The following is a 20,655-nucleotide window of genomic DNA, read 5'->3' on the forward strand; positions in this document are numbered from 1 at the left end:
CTTGTTAGCTTAAATTTTCCTGCTTAAAACCTCTGATGTGTCAACTATGTTGATGATAGATTATAATAAGGCTAATATGTATCATGAATCATAAATCGTGATGTTGCATTTTTGCTATATCGCCCACCTGAGAGGTTTATGCTGCCAGCACCCAGTTATTTTTCTGTTCTTGTACACAATAAATTGTTCTGGCAGTATGGGTGCTTTACTGAGCTGATGTTGACGTTATGGATTGACCGGTTCATTTTTAATGTATTGTTCTATAGCAGTTGCAATAGAATTTCAACCATATTGTGCAACCTTAATATATTATAAACGCCTGTTGGCCACTGACTGTAGTTACTATGGCAACATCCTGTCCAAAGGCTCAGTTGTGCTGATTCTGGATCATGATTGGTTTGTGCTTCGTGACGGCGATGATGTAACTGGGTGAACTGAGTATTGGTGAGTCATAGGCCACCCCTCTCTCTCTCTCTCTCTCTCTCTCTCTCTCTCTTCCCCCCCAGGTTCTCCTTTAAAAAGTATTACCTGTGTTGTGGGTACGCAAACATTGACGTATTATCACTTGACAGTTGTCTGTAGTGGCAGTTCCGTCCATGTTCTCTTTGCTAGTATTTTTCCATGCAATTCATCTGAATGACCTTTGCTGTACATTGAAAGCAAACATAAGCACCACCATAGCTGCGGGCTAATCTCAGAAAGGGCAATTTAAAACAGCCTCATGTGCTAGAAGTTGCTGAATTTTAGTAATTAAAAGACTGTAGACATGTTTACAGATCAGCTTTATCATCACTGTCCAGTGAATATCCTTGTACCTACATTCATTGACCATTTTATCAGAAACAACTACCACATATAACCTAGAGGTATCCAGCCTACAGTAGCTCTGTGGCCAGAAACTGACCATTAACTAAAGTCTAGAGCATGGTTAACACACGGTGTGCATGAATGGGCTGCAGTCTGTACCTGTACACTAGCAAAGTGGAGTTACAAGGGAGGGGTTTCCAATAAAGTGGCCATGCCACTGGACCTGATACATTCATCCCAGCACCACACACAACTATCTTGTTATGTCACTGTCACTGCTGTGCTGAGAATGATCTACTACCCAAATAATATCTGATCAACAGCAGTTCTGTGGTGGTCCCTTTCAACTAATGGTCAGGCTAATAAATTTTGCAGCAACAGATAGCAGATGGGCTATAGTCTGTAACTGTTAGCTTACAAAGCACATATACTGTACGTGGTAGACGTTTCCTATAAAATGGCCAATGATTGTAGATGGTATACAAGGTATGTGTACCTAATAAAACGGTAACTGAGTTTATGTCCTCCTGTGTTTTTTCATAGTAGGTTTTGAGCTGTGACCCACAATATATGAAGTTGAGCCCATCAATCATCCCACCTAAAGAGAAGCAGTTGTTGTACCTTCATGTTTAATGCACTGTACAATATGCGCCCCCTAATGTTGTAGCCACATTTGTACGTTGCAGCAATCTTGTGTATGAAAGCCCCCATTTTGCATGCTGGATTTAGAGGCTGAAAAAGCATGACCACAACATATCAGCATGTCCCTGGTCATGTGTCCCTTCTCCCAATTATTTAAATGTGGCATCCCATTCAGAAAAAACCCAGAACAGTCACAATGCCACTAGTGAAACGGACGGCTGGACTAATCGTCCTTTTTGGCCTCCTCTTCTGCTCCACAGGTCAAACCTTCAACGTTACGCTGAAATGCATGCAGGACACAGCAGCCTTCCTCATGGAGTTGGAGAAAGACAAACCGGAGGAATACGCAGTGCAGAGTAAGTCAGTGCAACACTTTCAAGATCAGGTTAAAAGTGTTCATTGTTCCTAATTTTAGACTGTATTGCAATCTTAATTACAGATTTTGGATGATATTATGGCATTAATACTCTATTAGTATTGCTACAGTATTGAATATTATATGATTGTAGGATGTAGAGTTGAATGAGGTGGTGATAGACTGAATTTTGTTTGGCAATATGTCTAGAAAAGCAGGAGAGCATAATTTATTTTGATTTTGTTGAAATGAAACGACTAATGTAATGTTTTTGGGCACAATTATAGCTACTATGACTATATACAAAACTTTGTATCTCTTTGTATTTTTCAGTTTTTCACATAATTTGAAACTGCCTTTTGCCCTTTACATCATGGGTAAATTTCATGATGAATAAACCAAAAGAAATGACATAAAATGACTTGGAAAACGTCTGGCTCTATTGACCTACACTAAACCTAAAGTATATTTTTTCCTCTACTGTAAAGTTACCATTTTGGAGACACAATGTTTTGGTCTGACAGTGGCACGATGTTAATACTTAAGATTAAGAGTAGTGTTCATAAAGCTAGTTCTCTATGGAAAGTGTCAGCCTAATGTTGACAAAAGCACATGATTTGAGGGATATTTCTTGCCAGCTCACCAACTCAATGGATTTCCATGGAAAAATTCATGCAGCCTTGTAAACAGTCTCTAAATATTTGATTTAGTGGTGAATTTCTTACCTTTTTTCCCCCATCAGGTTCTAAATCACATCTTCAACATTGAGTTTAACTGCTTGCAGAATGAGATTTTCACTGATATAAGCAAAGTAATATTTTACTTTACATTATTATGTTATCGCATTGGTTGTTCTTTTTATATCAGTCACTAAAATGTCAGTTCTCAAAAAGATTTTATACAAAATTTAGGTTTAATGTAATATCATATTCTCATATAATATGCTTTCTCAAAAGTGCCTAATACAGTTTCAGTCAAACTATTTCTTGAAAAAAGACATTTATGTCGTATTAACATATGAAAAATGACAGATGCGACAGATAACTACTGCATGGGTTAATCGTTTTTTTGAAAGATTACTTGATGAATAAAAATGATTTAAACAGTGACTAACAAAACACTGTGTTTCCAAAATATATATATAATTTTTGAAACACAATTTTTTCTTGTGATTAGAGGACTTTTATTCAGAATCACCCATGTTTTGCTGAGGCAAATTAAAAAAATATAAATAACTTAAATATTGTTTGGAGCAATGGTTCATGGTTGTATGAATTTGCGCTTGTTTTTTCATAAAAATGTATGATGAGTTGCAGGCATTTCATCAATTTGACACCAAAGTAAACAAAAGCAGCCTTTGTCACAGCTGACACTTAAGCATTTTTAAGTGATTATGTAGGTCTATGTCAGTTGTGTTGAAAGGCATATCATGTAGCCACAGTAACTGTATTGTTGTCAGTGGTAAGATGATGCTCTCTATTTCTGACAGGTCAGCTTACAGAATATGCAGTATACATTCACAGGTTTGACTGAGATCCATTTTTCCTGTAACTGTATTTAGGCTGCTTTGTTGATGTTTGATGAAGAAAGGAACAAAGAAACTCTGTGAAGAAAGAAGAAACTTTTTACAGCGAATATTAATAAAAAAATGAATACAATCTCTGTGCTGGCCTGTGTGTGAGCAGTGTATGATGCCTTTGGAAAGCTGGGCAGTGATGTAGCAGGGGGCAACGTAAACAGAGCTGGATCTTTGCAGGAGTGCGTGTCTGTCAAAGGCCCTAGTTTCAAAGGGCAGTACTGCCAAGTCTTTCTCAAACAGGTACAAACACACAGGAATCACACACCCAAGTCTATTAGAGATTACTGAAGAACTTGACTCAGTTGGAGGCAAGTCAGGCCTGCAGTTTTCACAATGATAATTCATGAGGTATAAGCTAAGATCATAACCAGTCCATAACTAAAGAAGCAAACTATAGACACCAAACACTTGACTGATTCCCTACATTTGGAATAAGATTTTATGTATATATATATATATATATATATATATATATATATATATATATATATATATATATATATATATATATACACACATTATGTAGTGGATGTAGTGCATAAGGTTAAATGTAATTATTTGAGAGGATTAAATATGAAAATTTTATAAAAATTTGTGTGTTAAGTTTGCTTTAGTTATGCACTGGTTAATACCTTAGTTTATACACCAACATCTAAGATTATAACCAGTGCATAACTAAAGAAGCAAACTACAGACACCAAACATGTCTTGACTGATCCACTACATTTGGTATAAGAGGTTAAAATATGATTATTTGAAGAGTTAAAGATGATGCTTACAGACATATTTTGTCCTGTGTCCTGTATTGTGAAGCTGAGTGATTCTCTGTGTTGTTATTGTTGTCATGCAGGAAGCAGTGGAGTATTTTGTTGGTATTTGTGTGCCGGACTCATGTGATGAAGAGGAAGTGAGGACACTTGTTGTCTCTGGTGAGAAATTATTTTTACATTCTTTTTTTTTTTTTCATTTTCTGTACAACCTGCCCAGTCAGTTTAGAATCATGTACAGCTCTTCTGCCAGAAAGAACAGTTTCGATGCCACCCTCCCTCATCACAGCACGACTGACTGGATGAAATACTTTAACAAAGACAGATCAAAGTCCATCGTGATCAGAATGATCATAATCCCGTCGTTACATATTTTTCTAACTCTAAATTTCAACAAGATTGTAAATTAAAACTTCAAAAATATTGTTTAAAATTGCATTTTTGTTTTGGATATATATTCATACATAGTTATCAATTTGAATATCAGGTGTGTTCAAACGTTTGACTGGTTGTGTGTAAATTTTTACGTGTATATATCTACAGAGCTGCACAAAATTCAGACGACACACTTTATTTATTTAATTTCCATTCAAAATGGAAAATTAAGTATATTTCTGCATTAGGGAGAAGAAAGTCCAAGCAAAGTAAGTTAAAAATGATTAAAAGCTACAGAGAAAATGGGTTTCCTAACAACCACCTGGAAGAGCTGGTAGACATCAAAACTGTCCCCATCAGATAAACAGCACTTAAAGCTTTCATCTATAAGAAACAGGAGAAAATCAACCTGCTTCAGATCTGAAAACATCCACAGGTGTTTCTGTCCATCCTTCCACTGTGAGAAGATGACTCAGCGCTATGGGTCTGAAAGGATGTGTAGCTGTTTAAGAAGCCATTACTGAGAAAAGAAGACAGACAAAAAAATGTTTTGCAAATCAAACCAAGAACCTGCTGGTGTTCATGAGAACAATGGACTGACCACAACAGATTCCAGATCTCGACATCACTGAATGAGTTTGGGATTACTTGGATCATGAGAAGCAGAAAAAAAACAATTTCTAAGACTGAACTTTGGAGGTGTGGAAAGATATCCCTGCAGATTTCTTTGAAAAACTGAAAGCAGGTCTTCTGATAACAGTGAGAGCTGTAATAAAGGCAGAGAGTGGACACACTGAATACTGAAATAACTCATATTCAGTTTATGAGGCTTATTTAATGGCTGCTTTCACTGGAAATTAAGTGAATTATGTTACTATGCCTGTGTCTGTGTGCATGTGTGTGTGTGTGTGCATGTGTGTGCGTGTGTGTGTGTGTGTATGCACAGAGGCGTTTGAACAGGGTCACTCCTCTCTCATTCCTCCTGTGCCAACTCTGTTAATATCTGACCCCACACTGGGCATCTTTATGACTCAGTGTATCAGCAACATCACACCCGACCTGTCCGCTGTAATCTGCCTGTAAGTACACCTGCACACACACAGTAATCTGTGTCTTTAGACTAATTGATCAATTTGACCATGGTGTCTTAGTTCATTGCAGATCAAGAGGATTTTTACACAAGATTTATGTACAAGAAACACATTACATTCAAATGCTGTGAGACATTTTTAAAGTGATAGTTTGTTGAAAAATCAAATGTGCATAATTTTCCCCTCATCTTTCAAATAATACTCAATTTTTTTTTTTATTTAAAGTTTTGCACTGGAGCAATGAGGCACAATGCATACTTAACTTACACATGCCTCAAACCAATTTGATTTGTTAAAGCAACATTGTGTAACATTGTGCACTGTGGAGCTGCCGGACAGAAGGAGAAGAGGTAGACCTCAGAGAAGGTTTATGGATGTAGTGAAGGTGGACATGGAGATGGTTGGTGTAAAAGTAGAGGAGGCAGTGGATAGGGCAAGATGGAGGCAGATGATCCGCTGTGGCGACCCCTAAAGGGAGCAGCCTAAAGAAGAAGAAGAAGAAGAAGAAGAAGAAGAAGAAGAAGAAGAAGAAGAAAGCAACATTGTGTAACAATGTTATCCTAAAATAACAGTTTCAAAATTATTTTTGATGGTTCACCTTCTTGTAGTAGGGAAACTAGCTTGGTATTCCCAGCACGGCAGAGGTGACGAAGGGACGCTGTCAGAGGAAAGGAGGAAGAGAAAAAGGAGGAGAGACCTAGCAAGAACAAATCTCAGACAGGCTCTTACTCACTGACGAGAACTAAAGCCAGGCATACGCTGTGTGAATTAACCTGTTTTTAAGCCCGATTTGGTCAGAGCCGACTAAATTTCATGATTTGTGCTACATTTGTGGCACCAACATCCATGTGTGCAGACTGAATTACGAGGTATAAATAAATATGGTGATTTTTTATCTTTGGAGAGCTGTCTGTAGACCACCTGTTCTTTAGCTTCAGTGCACAGTGTGTCACAAGTTAGCAAAGCTGTTGTAGCGGTTTGTCAACGGCCCCCCTACTTCCTATGCAGTGCACGTAGTTCTGGCATAATATAATGCATTTTGTGTCCAGTGTGGAATTTTTCACACATGGCTGAATCTCAGAAGGCTATTTATTAGACATATGATACACTGTATGAGTGCAGTGGCAACTATTTTTATATGTGTGCACTATGTAGGCAGCAAGGAGTCATTTGAGATGCAGCCAATGTTGTTGCTCAGGACTCAGAGGCACAGCGTGTTATTTTGAATGAAACAGCTCTATTGGATATTGTCTGTAGACAGAGCTGACTATAGGGGCTGTGGTTCATGATTTCTGTACTTCTTCGGCCGCTGTTTGCTGTGCAGTGTGAGAGGAGAAATGCTCGAGCCAAAATGAGTAATGGGTTCTGCTTTAAGGAATTTCAAGTGTGTGTGCTTGTGTGGAAAATGACACTGTATAACACACCAATATCTGTAAAATGGAGAATAGTACATCACATACCCCAAAGCCTGAATTATGTATATATATTTAAATTTGCCTATTTCTACAGATAACAGCATTATACAGTTTTAGGAACTGCAACGGCTGAACACAGTTTGAGTGTGTGATGCTTTTGGAACACAGACTGCATGATATATAACCTTCCATTACTTGTTAGTTACATTAGCCTCATAGCAAAATTAAAGAATCACACTTCAGACACCAAACAAGTCATGACTCAACTACATTCAATGTATGGGGGTGACACTGTAAATCTGATTTCATGCCAAATAATCCCTGTTAACACAGCCTCTATGTGTTTTTCTCTCAGATGTGTGTGTGTCCTGATGATAGCTGTGCCTCTCATTGCGTCCATCTACGTGATGGTGTTCAGGTGGAGGAAGTGGAGAGAGGTCAGGTCAGGGGTCGACTCCGGCATCCTCTCAAAAAACAGCCAATACGGAGCTCTGCTGGCCAATGGCTCACCCAATCACAGCAAAGAATGCATTTCACTCCGGGACACTACAGCAGCGCGGGAAAGCAACGATGAGAGAGAGCAGCAGGACAACACCACGAGCAAGTACACACACACACACACACACACACACACACTAATCTAATCTAATAGTACATTCACTGACATTTTTATCAATTGTGTTGATGTGTTGATAAAAGCAAAAAAAAGCTAAATAAATAAATAAAAACAAATTTAAATAGTCAGTCAAGTCTTTAAAAATAACGAAAAACATGTAATTCAACAAATAATTCAATTAAATAAAACAATTTAAAAAAGAATACAGTTATATATACAAATATATGTATATAAATATATAATATATAAATATATGTATATTATACACACATAATATATACATATTATACATATTATACATATATATATATACACACACAACAGTTAGTTCCAGCCATGCAAGCTGATTGGTTCTAACCGTGCTGTTATTTTGCCATAGCATCACAGGTTTTTCACAAACACTGTGTCACTCCGCTGAGACGGCGTTACTAAGCAACGACTTTGACAGCTGTAGCAGATGCTCAAGCTATTTGAATGCTTTTACTTCTTACTTTGCCACAAACAAAAAATGGATAGTTTTAAGATCATATTTGACCGACAGACAATTTGGTCAGACTATGAAGATGAGACTACACTAAATTCCCTGTCAGTTGGTCTGTGAGGAGTGAACTGCCGTCTGTACAGTGAGTGTGTAGAGTTTGTTTCTCTGACGTAGCAACAAGCAGCTTGTTAAGGAACTATAATTTCGCAGAAGGAACTGCTGACATTAAAACATATTAAATGCTATGTCATGGCCCAATTTATTTATGCATTACTTTATTTATTTGCCTGTTGTGTAAAAGCAATAGAACATTGTCGTCTGTCAATCGCCTTCAGGTCGTGTCTGCTACCAAATCACAGGGGTGATGCTATTTCGCTATAACACACTTTCTCTTGTGCTCTATTGCTTAAGCATGGCATTATGTATGTATGTATGTATGTATGTATGTATGTATATATATATATATATATATATATGTAAACACATATTTACTATATTTCCAAAAGTATTCACTCACCCATCCAAATCATTAAACTCAGGTATTCCAATCGCGTCCAAGGCCACAGGTGTATAAAACTAAGCACCTAGGCCTGCAGACTGCTTCTACAAACATTAGTGAAAGAATAGCTCGCTCTCAGGAGCTCAGTGAATTCCGTGGTACCATGATAGGACGCCACCTGTGTCCAGTTGTGAAATTTCCTTGCTACTAAATATTCCACAGTCAACTGTCAGTGGTATTATAACAAAGTGGAAGTGATTGGGAACGACAGCAACTCAGCCACGAAGTGGTCAGCCACGTAAAATGAGCAGGGTCAGTGGATGCTGAGGCACATAGTGCACAGAAGTCGCCAGCTTTCTACAATCAATTGCTACAGATCTCCAAACTTCATGTGACCTTCAGAATAGCTCAAGAACAGTGCGTAAAGAGCTTCATGGAATGAGTTCCCATGGCCGAGCAGCTGCGTCCAAGCTTTACATCACCAAGCACAATGCAAAGCATTGAATCCAGTGGTGTAAAGCACTGCCACTGGACTCCAGAGCAGTGGAAACATCCAGTTCTCTGGAGTGATGAATCACAGTTCTCCATCTGGCAATACGATGGACGAGTCTGGGATTGGAGAGAACGGTAAAGGGTGGAGTAGGGGTTATGGTGTGAGGTTGTTTTTCAGGAGTTGGGCTCAGCCCCTTAGTTCCTGTGAAAGGAACTTTTAATGCTTCAGCAGATCAAAAGATTTTGGACAGTTTCATGCTCTAACTTTGTGGGAACAGTTTGGGAATGGCTCCTTCCTGTTCCAACATGACTGCGCGCACGTGCACTAAGCAAGGTCCATAAAGACATGGATGAGTGAGTTTGGTGTGGAAGAGCTTGACTGGCCTGCACAGAGTCCTGACCACAACCTGATAGAACACCTTTGTGTTTTGGATGAATTAGAGCGGAGATTGTGAGCCAGGCCTTCTCGTCCAACATCAGTGTCTGACCTCACAAATGTGCTTCTGGAAGAACGGTCAAACATTCCCATAAACACACTCCTAAACCCTGTGGAAAGCCTTCCCAGAAGAGTTGAAGCTGTTATAGCTGCAAAGGGTGGGCTGACATCATATTAAACCCTATGGATTAAGACTGGGATTTCACTCAAGTACATATGCGTGTGAAGGCAGACGAGTGAATACTTTTGGCAATACAGCGCAGATATACACCGATCAGGCCTAACATTATGACCACCTCCTTGTTTCTACACTCATTGTCAATTTTATCAGATCCACTTACTGTATAGGTGCACTTTGTAGTTGTACAATTACAGACTGTAGTCCATCTGCTGCTCTGCATACATTGTTAGCCCCCTTTTACTCTGTTCTTCAGTGGTCAGAAGCCCCATGGACCCTCACAGAGCAGGTATTAGTTGGGTGGTGGGTCATTCTCAGCACTGCAGTAACACTGACATGGTGGTGGTGTGTTAGTGTGTGTTGTGCTGGTCTGAGTGGATCAGACACTGCAGTTCAAATATATGGATGGATGGATATATATATGCTTCTTGTGGTCACTGTATAATAATATATACAGTATAATATTATCTCTCTCTCTCTCTCTCTCTCTCTCTCTCTCTCTCTCTCTCTCTCTGACACGAACACACAGATTGTGTGCTGCAGTACCTGCAGTGTTTTTCAGTGCAGGTCAGCAGTGTTGATGTTTTTAACACTTCGAGTGTTGGACACAGTTACTCCTCTCTGAATGGGGTCCGCATCCTCAGCTTACTGTGGATCATCTGTGGACACACCGTCCAGCTCAGCGCCTGGAGCAGCCTTGGTCAGCTAAGCACAATAAAAGTGATAAATGAACTGGAGAAGTAAAGAAGTTAAAGGAATACTTCAACAAAAAGTCAAACTGACACAGCCTTCCCCCTTATCCTAAATATAGTTGATCAGTCAGGTCATGTTTGGTGTCTAAATGTGGCTAAAATAGCCTAATGTAGCTAACAGATACATTAAGATTACGCCCCACCAATTAGCATTATGCAAACTGCAGGCCTAAATCATCACACACATGCTATGCTGAGTTGTTCAGTAATCTCTAATACTTACTTATATGGTTTCTGAAGCACTGTCATCTACGAACATGTACAATAATGAACAGTGTTTCATAGCACATATAATAACAGTATGTCATTGTCTTGGCTCATTGATTATGAGCCATTTGATCTAAGGTAAGGGGAAAATTGTGTAAATTAGATTTTTTTTTGTATCCAAACTTTTTTAGAGAAGAAAGGGAGAAATATAAATGAGAATTAAGTGATAAAAAGGCAAAGGAATAAAAATGGAAAAAATGGAATGTGAAAAATAGAGAAAAAATGATTTGAAATGAAAAAACACACTGAAAAAAAAACACACATACAGTACCATGCGGCTCCCTCCCTATAGTAAAATCCATTTGTCAAATAGAGTTTTGGAAAACAGCCACACTGATTACTCTGTTTAACAATTTGTTTAAGTTATTTATTGTATGATGCACTAATTGTGTTTAAAAAAAAGAGAGAGAGAGAAAGTGTGACTCAGTACACAGTTGCTTTGCGTTAATATTTGTGTAAGCTCAGCTGCAGGTTTACAGTCTAAATTGACTATTAGAGCAGTGTGCACTCACGGCCATCTGTGTATAAAAGAACTGTTTACGCGTACAGATAACGATAAGCGCTGGAGACACGCTGTCCAGAACAGTCCTCTCTATGTGTTCGCCTTCAGCGGGCCAGTCTACCTGGCTGTGGACACTTTCCTGTTGCTTGGGTAAGACGTACAAGAGCACAGAAAATCCCAGAATTCATATTGTGTGCTGCTCTTATAGCAGTAAAGTGTGAACTGATTTTCCTAATATGTTTGTTTGTTTGTTTGTTTTTGTCAGTGGTCTTCTGAGTGCTAAGTCTCTTCTTACCTCCATCCAGAGGTCAGAAGACATACTCAGCCTCCGTCTGGTCGCCCACTACCTCTTTAAGAGGTTCAAAAGGTCCATAAATCACTTCCTGTCATACTCCATGTACATATACAGTATATGCCCCCCAGTCATTGCAGGGAAATTTCATGAGCAGCATTAGCAGCCCTTAAGGGTTAGATGAAAAAAAAAGTTCCATATTTATTTATTTATAAATACTTTACAGCCAAAAAAAAATCTTAAAAAATGTTTCTCTCTCACACTACAGTACCAGTCCCAAATATTTTTTGTCAAGCTGCAAAATATGTTTTGTAGTTTATTTAACTGATCAGTTTAGTTTTAAAAACATGGCTAGAGAACAAATGAACTGTACTTACAGTTAATAGAGGAAATCCAGCAGCAGTATTGTCGCATAGAACTGTTGCATAGAACAGTGGAGCGGTACCAGCAGAAAACTTGCTACTCTGTAATGTCTTCCAGGTTTGTCAAACACTAGAGGGCACTCCTGAGCAAATCCAAACTTAAAGGGTTTAGATTGAGCAATTAAGCAAAAGCGTAGTTTTTAGCCGTTTAGCTCTATTCACCCCATTCTTTGAGGACTCGCTAGGGGGTGCCCTTTGGTGTTTAGCAGTCATGTTTTTGATATAACACTGGAAATAGGAAGTGGCCGGGCTCCACTTAAACCAACTCTGTTACTAGGTCCAAGCTTGTGGTCAAAGCTGTTGTAGGTTGCTAATTGTTATCCACTTAGCAATTAGCTCCAGTGTGTACTATATATATATATATATATATATATATATATATATATATATACAAACATCGGCCATGAATTGGTCAAATTACTTATTGATTTTCTAAGGGAAAATCTATTACAGAGAACACACTTCTACACATTTATTTTAATGCACAATTACTTCCTGTATCCTGCATCAGTTTCTGGATAGGAACTTACAAAATGTGTGCATGTGTTTTCAGGATCCAGCCGCTGCACCTCTTCATCGTGTGTCTGATTGTCGCACTCTTCTCGCTGCTCCACAGAGGAGTTTTCTGGTTCATGGCTGAGGATGAAATCCTGAACTGCAAGAAGTACTGGTGGTCCAACCTGCTGCTCGTCAACAACCTCTTCACCATCACCGATATAGTATGAATCCAGACATGATACATTATAATTACTGATAGTATAAAAATCACCACTGTATATATACAGTACTGTGCAAAAGTTTTAGGAAATGTCACAATTTTTCTGGACAGTAAGCATTTAGTTGTAATCAATCGATTAATCTATCAGTACACAAATAATTGATTGATTTGGTTATAAAAAGTTAATGAATATCAAGTATCCTAATAAAATAAAAGATTTGCTTTTCAAAAGTTCTCTCCATCCTCTCAGTGCAATGTAAGGAGGCAGCTGGTGTTTTCAAATGATTTACAAAAAGTTCAAGGGTGCAGAAAATGTATCAGCTGATATTGTGTAAACATTAAACATAAATCTTTCTCTGTTTTATTAAAGTGTGCTCCATGGACCTGGTACCTCTCCATTGACTTCCAGTTCTATGCGACAACACCTCTGTTAATTTTTCTCTATAGACTGTGAGTACAGTTCCTTTGTTTTTTAAAGCTAAATTGGTCAGTTAAATAGACTATACAACATCTTTTAGGCAAGAATGATCACATGTATGTATATGTGTTAGGACAAAAAACTCTGTATCCTACATTCATCATAAATAATGTGACATGTTATTCCATTTTATATTTCAGTAATAAATATGTGCTGGTTGCCGTGGCGATCATTCTGTTGGTCATGTCAAGCTTGGCTGGTGCTCTGATCACTGCATTTCTGCACCTGCCTGTACACCAACCTACTACACTGTATGAAAAAACACCTCACAAATTATTTTGTAGTTAATCAAATAAACACAGTTTAAAACATGATAAACACTAAAAAATGTATGTATCAGAAAAGTGTAGAACCGAGGAGAGCCTTGCAAAGATTCAAGAATAAACTAGGATGCTATTAAAAAGATCTACTACATGGCCAAAAGTTTGTGGATACAAATAAAAAAAAAAGTGCTTCTCAAACATCTTAATCCGACATGTTGGGCATTGATATGAAGTTACTGCACTTTTTGTTGTTATTACATATATATAAAATATATATCTGGGAAGGCTTTCCACAAGATGTTGGAACATGGCTGCTTAGATACACTTTTGTTCAGTCGGGCCTGGCTTACTTCAGTTCATCCCAAGGGTGTTGATGGGGTTGATGTCAGGGCTCTGTGCAGGCACATCAACTCAGTTCAGCAATTTTCTTTATAGACTTTACTTTGTGTGTGGAGGCATTACCTGGCTGTAACAGGAAGGAACATTACCTAAATTGTTATCACAAAGTTGAAAGCTAACAATTCAAACTTTGAAAAATAGCCCCAGAGCATTATTCCACCTCCACCAAACTTTACAGGTGGCACAATGCACTAGGATTCTCCTGCATCAACCAAACCCAGATTTGTCTATCACACTGCCAGATGGTGGAGCCCCCACATGTTACAACTTTATCAAGTTCAATCTCTTCCAACAGCTGTGCACTTTACAAGCACACAGATTTGATGAGCTAACTGTAGAGATTGCATAGCTGAATTATTGATTTTATACCTGTTAGCAGTGGGTGTTTGAATCCAGTAATTAGAAGGGGTGTCCACATACTTTTAGCCATGAAGATGCATGTTAAAAATACTATAATAGTATAAAAATAGATAAAATTATCTGTCTGGACTCCCTAGAAGTGGGTGCAATGCTATTTACAAGCAATGTGATTTAGCCTAACCTGGGTTTACCTTGTGCCCACTGAGTGCGATCGCCTCAACATACATTTCTGAGAAATGCTTTGCTATCAAGTCAAGCACAACAGATCACAGAAGTGTTTTCACAGAAAAAAAACAACACTGGGTACTGTGTCCTATTCAATCTAGTCAACATCAATTATCATATAACTGAATGACTGTATGTCTCATAAGGTCTGCATGTGTCTATGTAACTGTTATTTGTCTTTCTCAGAGCATATGAGAGCTATTTTCAATATTACTATAACAAACCCTACACCAGATATGGGCCGTATCTGCTTGGTGTCCTTGCAGGACTTTACATGGCGACCAAGAAAGAAGCACTGTTAAAGCAGCAGGTAAAGACTTGGGGCCAAGTGCAAAATGAACAGCTGGTCAGTGTTACCTTCAGTGTCTTTGTTCTGAAAGAGACATTATTAAACAAAGAAACATTATTAAACAAAGAAACAAACAAAAACTTCCATTTTAAAGCTATCGTCTGCCTTTTAGGAGCCAAAATGAAGTCATTTCAGAAAGAGTGGCAGATGGCAGAAAAAGTTATGGATCATGACTGTAAATGCCTGAAAACATGTCTGCTTTTATTTATTTTGTGTTGATATCTTTACAGATAATCCAAAGTCCATGTCCGTAATTGTGCTTCTAAGGCTGCAACATTAGTCATTCATGCCATTGCTAAGCCGTCGGTGTCATCACACTGTTTACTTAAAACAAGATTTCTTCGTAATTAAATTGTTAAGATGAAAAAAAGCCGTTGCTCCATTCTAGAGAAACATATGAATCAGATATGCGTACACAGTGGTGGCGATAGGAACCAGATGTTTGAAGCGTAAAATGCCTCTGAAACCTACCTCACAGAAAGCTGTGCCAAGAAATGGTTACGAATATGTTGCGTGATGGCTGAGACTTTTTTTTTATGATAGTCTTACTAAGAGGTTTTGGCCTAAAACATATTTTTTTATAGATGCATTCATAATGGAGAGATACATGGAAGATATTGTAAGGCAAAATAATACCAAGTACTTTTTTTTTTTTCAGATTAACCACTGAATATTTTACCACTGTCAACATTACATACAGAAACAGAAAAGTCATTTGTTTGCTGGTAATTTTAAACAAAGATTATTATTGCCCTCCATGAAAAGTTGATTACTACAGATGTGTAAAGCAAAACATCTGGATAAAATTAAAGTGCAAGGGTATTTATTGCCTGCACACTTTTGAAAAATCAGACAGGTCTAGCAAAAGTATACATTTATTCCATTAAATAGAGTATTAAAAAACAAAAAACAGACACAAACTGAGCAAATTTTTAGCTTCTGGCTGTCGTCAGTACTCATCACTGGTCATTTTAGACAGGAGATAAATGGCTTTACAACCCCCCCCTGATTTCTGTCACCAACACTGTAAAGAAGTCCATGTGTGTGCTTTTCTCTACAATGACCCATTTCACATTAAACCACTCTAAAAGACTTTACACCTTAATGATTGAACTATGCAGACATTGTGAAAAGTCATTCTGACACATCGCAGTTCACCACAGGAAGTGTAGGGGGCGATAGAGCTTCTTATGTTTTATTGCGCTTTAAAGGTAGAAATGGTCTGTTGCACAGACAGTTGTGCTGTGATGGGGCAAGTGAGAGGAAATCACAGAAGACATAATTCTATGACCTGAATGTAATGAATTATTGAACATCAACTACAGATGAAAACTTGATTATTCTCAACTTTCATAAGATATTAAATATCTCTATATGCAATGTAATGAATCCTGGCATGCTTTAATATTCTGTCTCTTATACATCAGAGCTTTAAATAGCCACTTCACAGATACATACATTTTACATATGTTTTTCACACACATATCTACTAACACTGCTGTTTTTAATTTTCAGTGGCAGGCTGTTGCTGGATGGTTTTTCTCTCAGTCCATCATGGCACTGTTGGTGGGCCTAGCCTATGTGCTGCGGGACGTCCCAGCCCAGCCCTCACTCGCCCATGCAGTCTATCAGGGGCTCCATCGCTCTCTGTGGGCTCTGGCTGTGGTCTGGATAATCCTGGCCTGTGAGGAGGGCTATGGAGGTATGAGAAAAGAGTGAGGGAATGATATGTGTATGAGAGTAGTTGAAGGTGAAAGAGGAGAGAAGAAATAAAGAGAAGAACAGAGGTGAGGAGAACTGAAGGACTGAAGGAAAAGAAGTCCCAAAAAGTAAAAGAAGACCCATAAACAACAATGACAATCAGGTGTTGGGTTATAAAATCTCAAAAAGCAAGGAGCTTTTAAAGCCCAAATGTCTTGATGTTTAGTTTTTTTTCACAGTCCTCATTTGTAAAATGAAATAACTAAAGCTCAGGAGGAGGACAATGCCTATTCTTACTGTTACTGTTTCTTGTGACAAAATTTTCACTGCCCACCACCTCCCCTTCTCCTCACTGTCTCCTCACAACATTAGCCCAAGTTCTCAGAATTCTTGTCTTTCCTACAGTTAGATGGTGAAGGCATGGTCTGAGCCAGTAAACACACATTGGGGGTTCAAAGTACTTTATTTATCTGGGAGCTGAATCTAAAATTTTAAATCTGGTAAAGTTCAAATGTCCAGTTTGTTAGTTCAGACCATGTCTTCAACATGGTGGTGGTAGTATGAGGGAAGAATGATTGAGAGAGGGGAAGAACTCTCAGAATTTGGGCTGGAGTTCTTGGAAGCTTCTGCATGTAGCTAGATGGCCACACTCCCTCATAGCTGTAGTAGGACTGACGTAGGACTGATGGTACTGGGAGGATATAGGGTGGTGGTGGGGACTTGTGAATTTATAGGGCATTTCACTGGAGAAAAGAGAAGTTTCAGGCATGCTCCTCTCCCCAAACTTCAGTCATAACACAACTACATTTCATATTCTAAGTAAATGACATTGAATTCAAATACACGGTGTGATTTACTGGAACTGGGATACCAGCTTTTACCCTCTTTATTCACTCATCTATCTCTCTTTCTCTTTCTCTTTGTGTCTGCAGGGTTTGTGAATAAGCTTTTGTCTCTGAAAGTGTGGATTCCTCTGTCGAACATCAGCTTTGCCTGTTACCTGATCCACCCTATTCTCATTTTACTCTACAACGGCAAACAGGAGACTCCAATACACTACACTGATCTTAACTTTGTGAGTAAGCAAACAAATGAAATTCAAACAAAACAATTCAAATTATCTGTCAATAGAACAAGATAAAATTCCTTTTAAATGAGTAAAAATGTCAACAAATAGTTTTGTAGAAGTCAAGTAAAACAGTCAAGTATAATATTATAATATTAATTATAATTTTCTTCACATAATGAGATGGGAGATATTTTGAGTAGATTTAACCCTGTGGGCATCTGCACATCAAATTCAATGTTTCTGTCTAAGTTTCTCTATCTTTGTGATGATACAGCTCTGAAATACAGATAAAATATTTCCTGAATCTGTAGAGTCGCCCTTTCCATTCCATCTTATCACGAGATTGAACTTTACTCACATCCAGTGTAATAAAGTTGTGAAGAGGGGCTGAGATACGTGTCATTTGCCTCTCACCATGTGTAATTGGTAGATTTGTGGTTCATTCATTCCTTTTCTTTGCAATAATCATTATATTTAAAATGTGTTTTTTTGTTAAAATATGTATAGCAACATGAGCAGACTAAGAATTTTAGTGATACAGTGGAAAGAAAAAAGAAAACAAAGCCTCTATACGATATAGTCTCTATACTAAACATATATAATATTGTTTCTCTTTTTGATATTTACTAATAAATTAATTGAATTATCAAAATAATGATTGTAATAAAAGCTTTAGCCTCTTGATGTTGGTCCTCCCCCTCCATTTGTCAGACCAAATTTGCACCACTGGTGATATCAGTAGTGCAAAGGCCAATATTATATTGTGCAACCCCGTTACTGGGACCACATAGTGAGCAAACAGGGAGTCACTGAGCATAGGGTGTCTGTAATAACAGTAAAGAAATATATATATATATATATATATATATGTATATATATAATTGGCCTACATGATTACCATCATCACACTGCACTTCAATGGGACTTGGGCTGAATAGTCTAATAAGTGTATTTTAAGCACTTTTTGCTATATGCTTGAACACTGTAGAATCATTTTCAAACTCTTTGTTTAAGAATCACTTTTTCTACACCATCTCTTTCTCTCTCTCTCCCCCTCTCTCTAGCTGTACCTGTTCCTGGGCCACGTGGTGCTGACCATAGTGCTGGGCTTTGCTCTGACTGTGCTAATTGAGAAGCCTTATCTATTCCTGAAAAGAGCTAAGGCATACGCTTGGGTTCCTAGCAGCACATAGGGGTCGATTTGGAAATGAAAATAAAATGAAAATATCCACAAACTACCATCAAAATAGTAAAATGCATGTTGCAAAGGCAAGTAGCAAAAATTAAACTACATTAAAATAAACTGCTCTCTTTACTAGAATCCGCACTTCTCTGATTCTCCGTCTTGTTTCATTAATCTTTGCATTGTTTTTTCTCTTCCTGATGTGCCAGTGTAGACAGCACTGTAGTGTTTGGTCATTTGTGATGTGTAACTGTGTAAATACATGCTGTAACAACATACATAATAATAATGTATGTGAATGTGTGAAACACAGAAAGACGTATATTTGATATTTTAACTTTCACAAAGTGAAATGAATGCGTAGACACTAAGAGTAAGGGAGTCTAAGTGACTATTCCACAGACTTGACCAGACATTGCCTAGTGTGGTGAGATTATATGAACAGAAGCCCATCATGGGTCAAGTAACCTTATCTCAATAGCAGGAAGGGTGTGTTACATCAGACATCACTTGATCATCAAGAGCTAAATGACCTCTTCATATTAAATAATGTATGATTGATAACTGTCCATCATATCGGCAACTCGGCAAAGTATGATATGTTTGTTGGAAAACATCACTGGTGGGTGGTGGTCTTTGTTGGAGAACATTGGTGTTTGTTGTTGCGTAGCGTTGCTTGTTGGAGAATGTTGGTATTGGTGGAATATGATCATGTTTGTTGGAGAATGATGGTATTGGTGGAAAATGATCATGTTTGTTGGAGAATGATGGTGCTCGTAAGTGGATTGGTTGGTGTTTCATGGACAGTGATAGTGTTTGTTGGAGAATGTTGGTGTTTGATGTAGAATGATAGTGTTGGTTGTTGATTATTGTTTCTAGTTGGTGAATGATGGTGTTTGTTCAAGAGTTATGGTGTTTGTTAGAGAATGTTAGAGATGGTGTTTAATCCATCTGGTGGAGCGATCCTGCAGATCTTCAAGTCTGAAACTCTGTTGTAGTTGAGGTTCAGGTTTGTGCAGCTCTGCTGAGCTTTGACTCATGCTGTGTTTCTGATTAGGAACACAGAAGTGCTTTGATTCATGTCTGCCTCTTGATGGGGCATTACTCACACACAGCAGGCATAATCAACCTCAAGAGGCCATTTAACTATTTAAGATCAAGTGATTTCAAATATATGTCATTTAATGCAACTAAAGTAAAATGTTTTTTCTTGACTGACCTGTGATCCACTTCGGCTTCCGAAATTCGAGGGGCAAATCAAGAGCAAATATAATGATATTAAATGTGACATAGAATCTTCGTCTGAGCGTTCAGTGTTTTGGTGACTCCACTTACCAGTTGGCTATAGTCTGTTTTTATTCCAAGTGTCTGACTAAAGGTGCTTTGCTCATTTTTTGATTGAGTCCAAAAATTAAACCCCCAAAATGATTATACCAACAAGTGGTGTGTTGCAGGTGGTTCCCAATATTTTAAAACACAAATTTCTCACAAATAAACTCTAACAGTAGGTAAATTTCCCTAAATCTTTGTCTCAAACTAGAAAGACTGCATATCTTTAAATTATTAAAGCTAAACATCTGACATCTTTAGTCTCTCTATTTTATGATTACTGACTATTAAAGCGTAAAGTTAAAATCAAGCTGAAGCATTATTTTTCCTAAATAATCATGATTTATGTGGATTCAGTTTTTAACCAAGGAAAAAAGATAATTTTACTGTTGTTTGTTATTTACAGACTTTTTCATTTTAATTTTAACTTCAACATGAATTAACTTTAATTTTTTGTAAGAATGTAGATGATGTTATAAAATGTGCAACTGTAGGATATTGCAAATAAATGTAAGGACAGTTTATTATAAATAGTTATTACAATTCTAAAACTTTGTTTGATTACAGGGGTGTGGATAATTGAATGTCACAAATTTGAATGCTGATGATTTTA

General features: G+C 37.8%; 1 protein-coding gene across 1 annotated transcript; it reads left to right on the top strand.

The window, feature by feature from the left end:
- The first annotated feature begins 1,645 nt into the window (after window positions 1-1,645).
- Window positions 1,646-20,296, top strand: oacyl (O-acyltransferase like). The gene is made up of 15 exons (XM_017715828.1): window positions 1,646-1,805; window positions 3,490-3,623; window positions 4,234-4,312; window positions 5,472-5,604; window positions 7,387-7,631; window positions 10,263-10,433; window positions 11,302-11,404; window positions 11,520-11,621; window positions 12,522-12,687; window positions 13,057-13,136; window positions 13,305-13,415; window positions 14,598-14,721; window positions 16,276-16,462; window positions 17,394-17,536; window positions 18,595-20,296. The coding sequence occupies exons 1-15, from the start codon at window positions 1,646-1,648 to the stop codon at window positions 18,721-18,723; spliced, it is 2,067 nt and encodes a 688-aa protein (XP_017571317.1). The 3' UTR covers window positions 18,724-20,296.
- The last annotated feature ends 359 nt before the right edge of the window (window positions 20,297-20,655 follow it).

This window comes from Pygocentrus nattereri, chromosome 16 (assembly GCF_015220715.1).
Source record: "Pygocentrus nattereri isolate fPygNat1 chromosome 16, fPygNat1.pri, whole genome shotgun sequence".
Classification (NCBI taxonomy): Eukaryota; Metazoa; Chordata; class Actinopteri; order Characiformes; family Serrasalmidae; genus Pygocentrus; species Pygocentrus nattereri.

Excerpts from the sequence above, each read along its gene's own strand:
- oacyl (XM_017715828.1), top strand. The coding sequence starts at position 1,646 with ATGCCACTAGTGAAACGGACGGCTGGACTAATCGTCCTTTTTGGCCTC. Across the intron at positions 1,806-3,489 it reads GGAGGAATACGCAGTGCAGA|TGTATGATGCCTTTGGAAAG; the intron begins GTAAGTCAGTGC and ends GTGTGTGAGCAG. Across the intron at positions 3,624-4,233 it reads GCCAAGTCTTTCTCAAACAG|GAAGCAGTGGAGTATTTTGT; the intron begins GTACAAACACAC and ends GTTGTCATGCAG.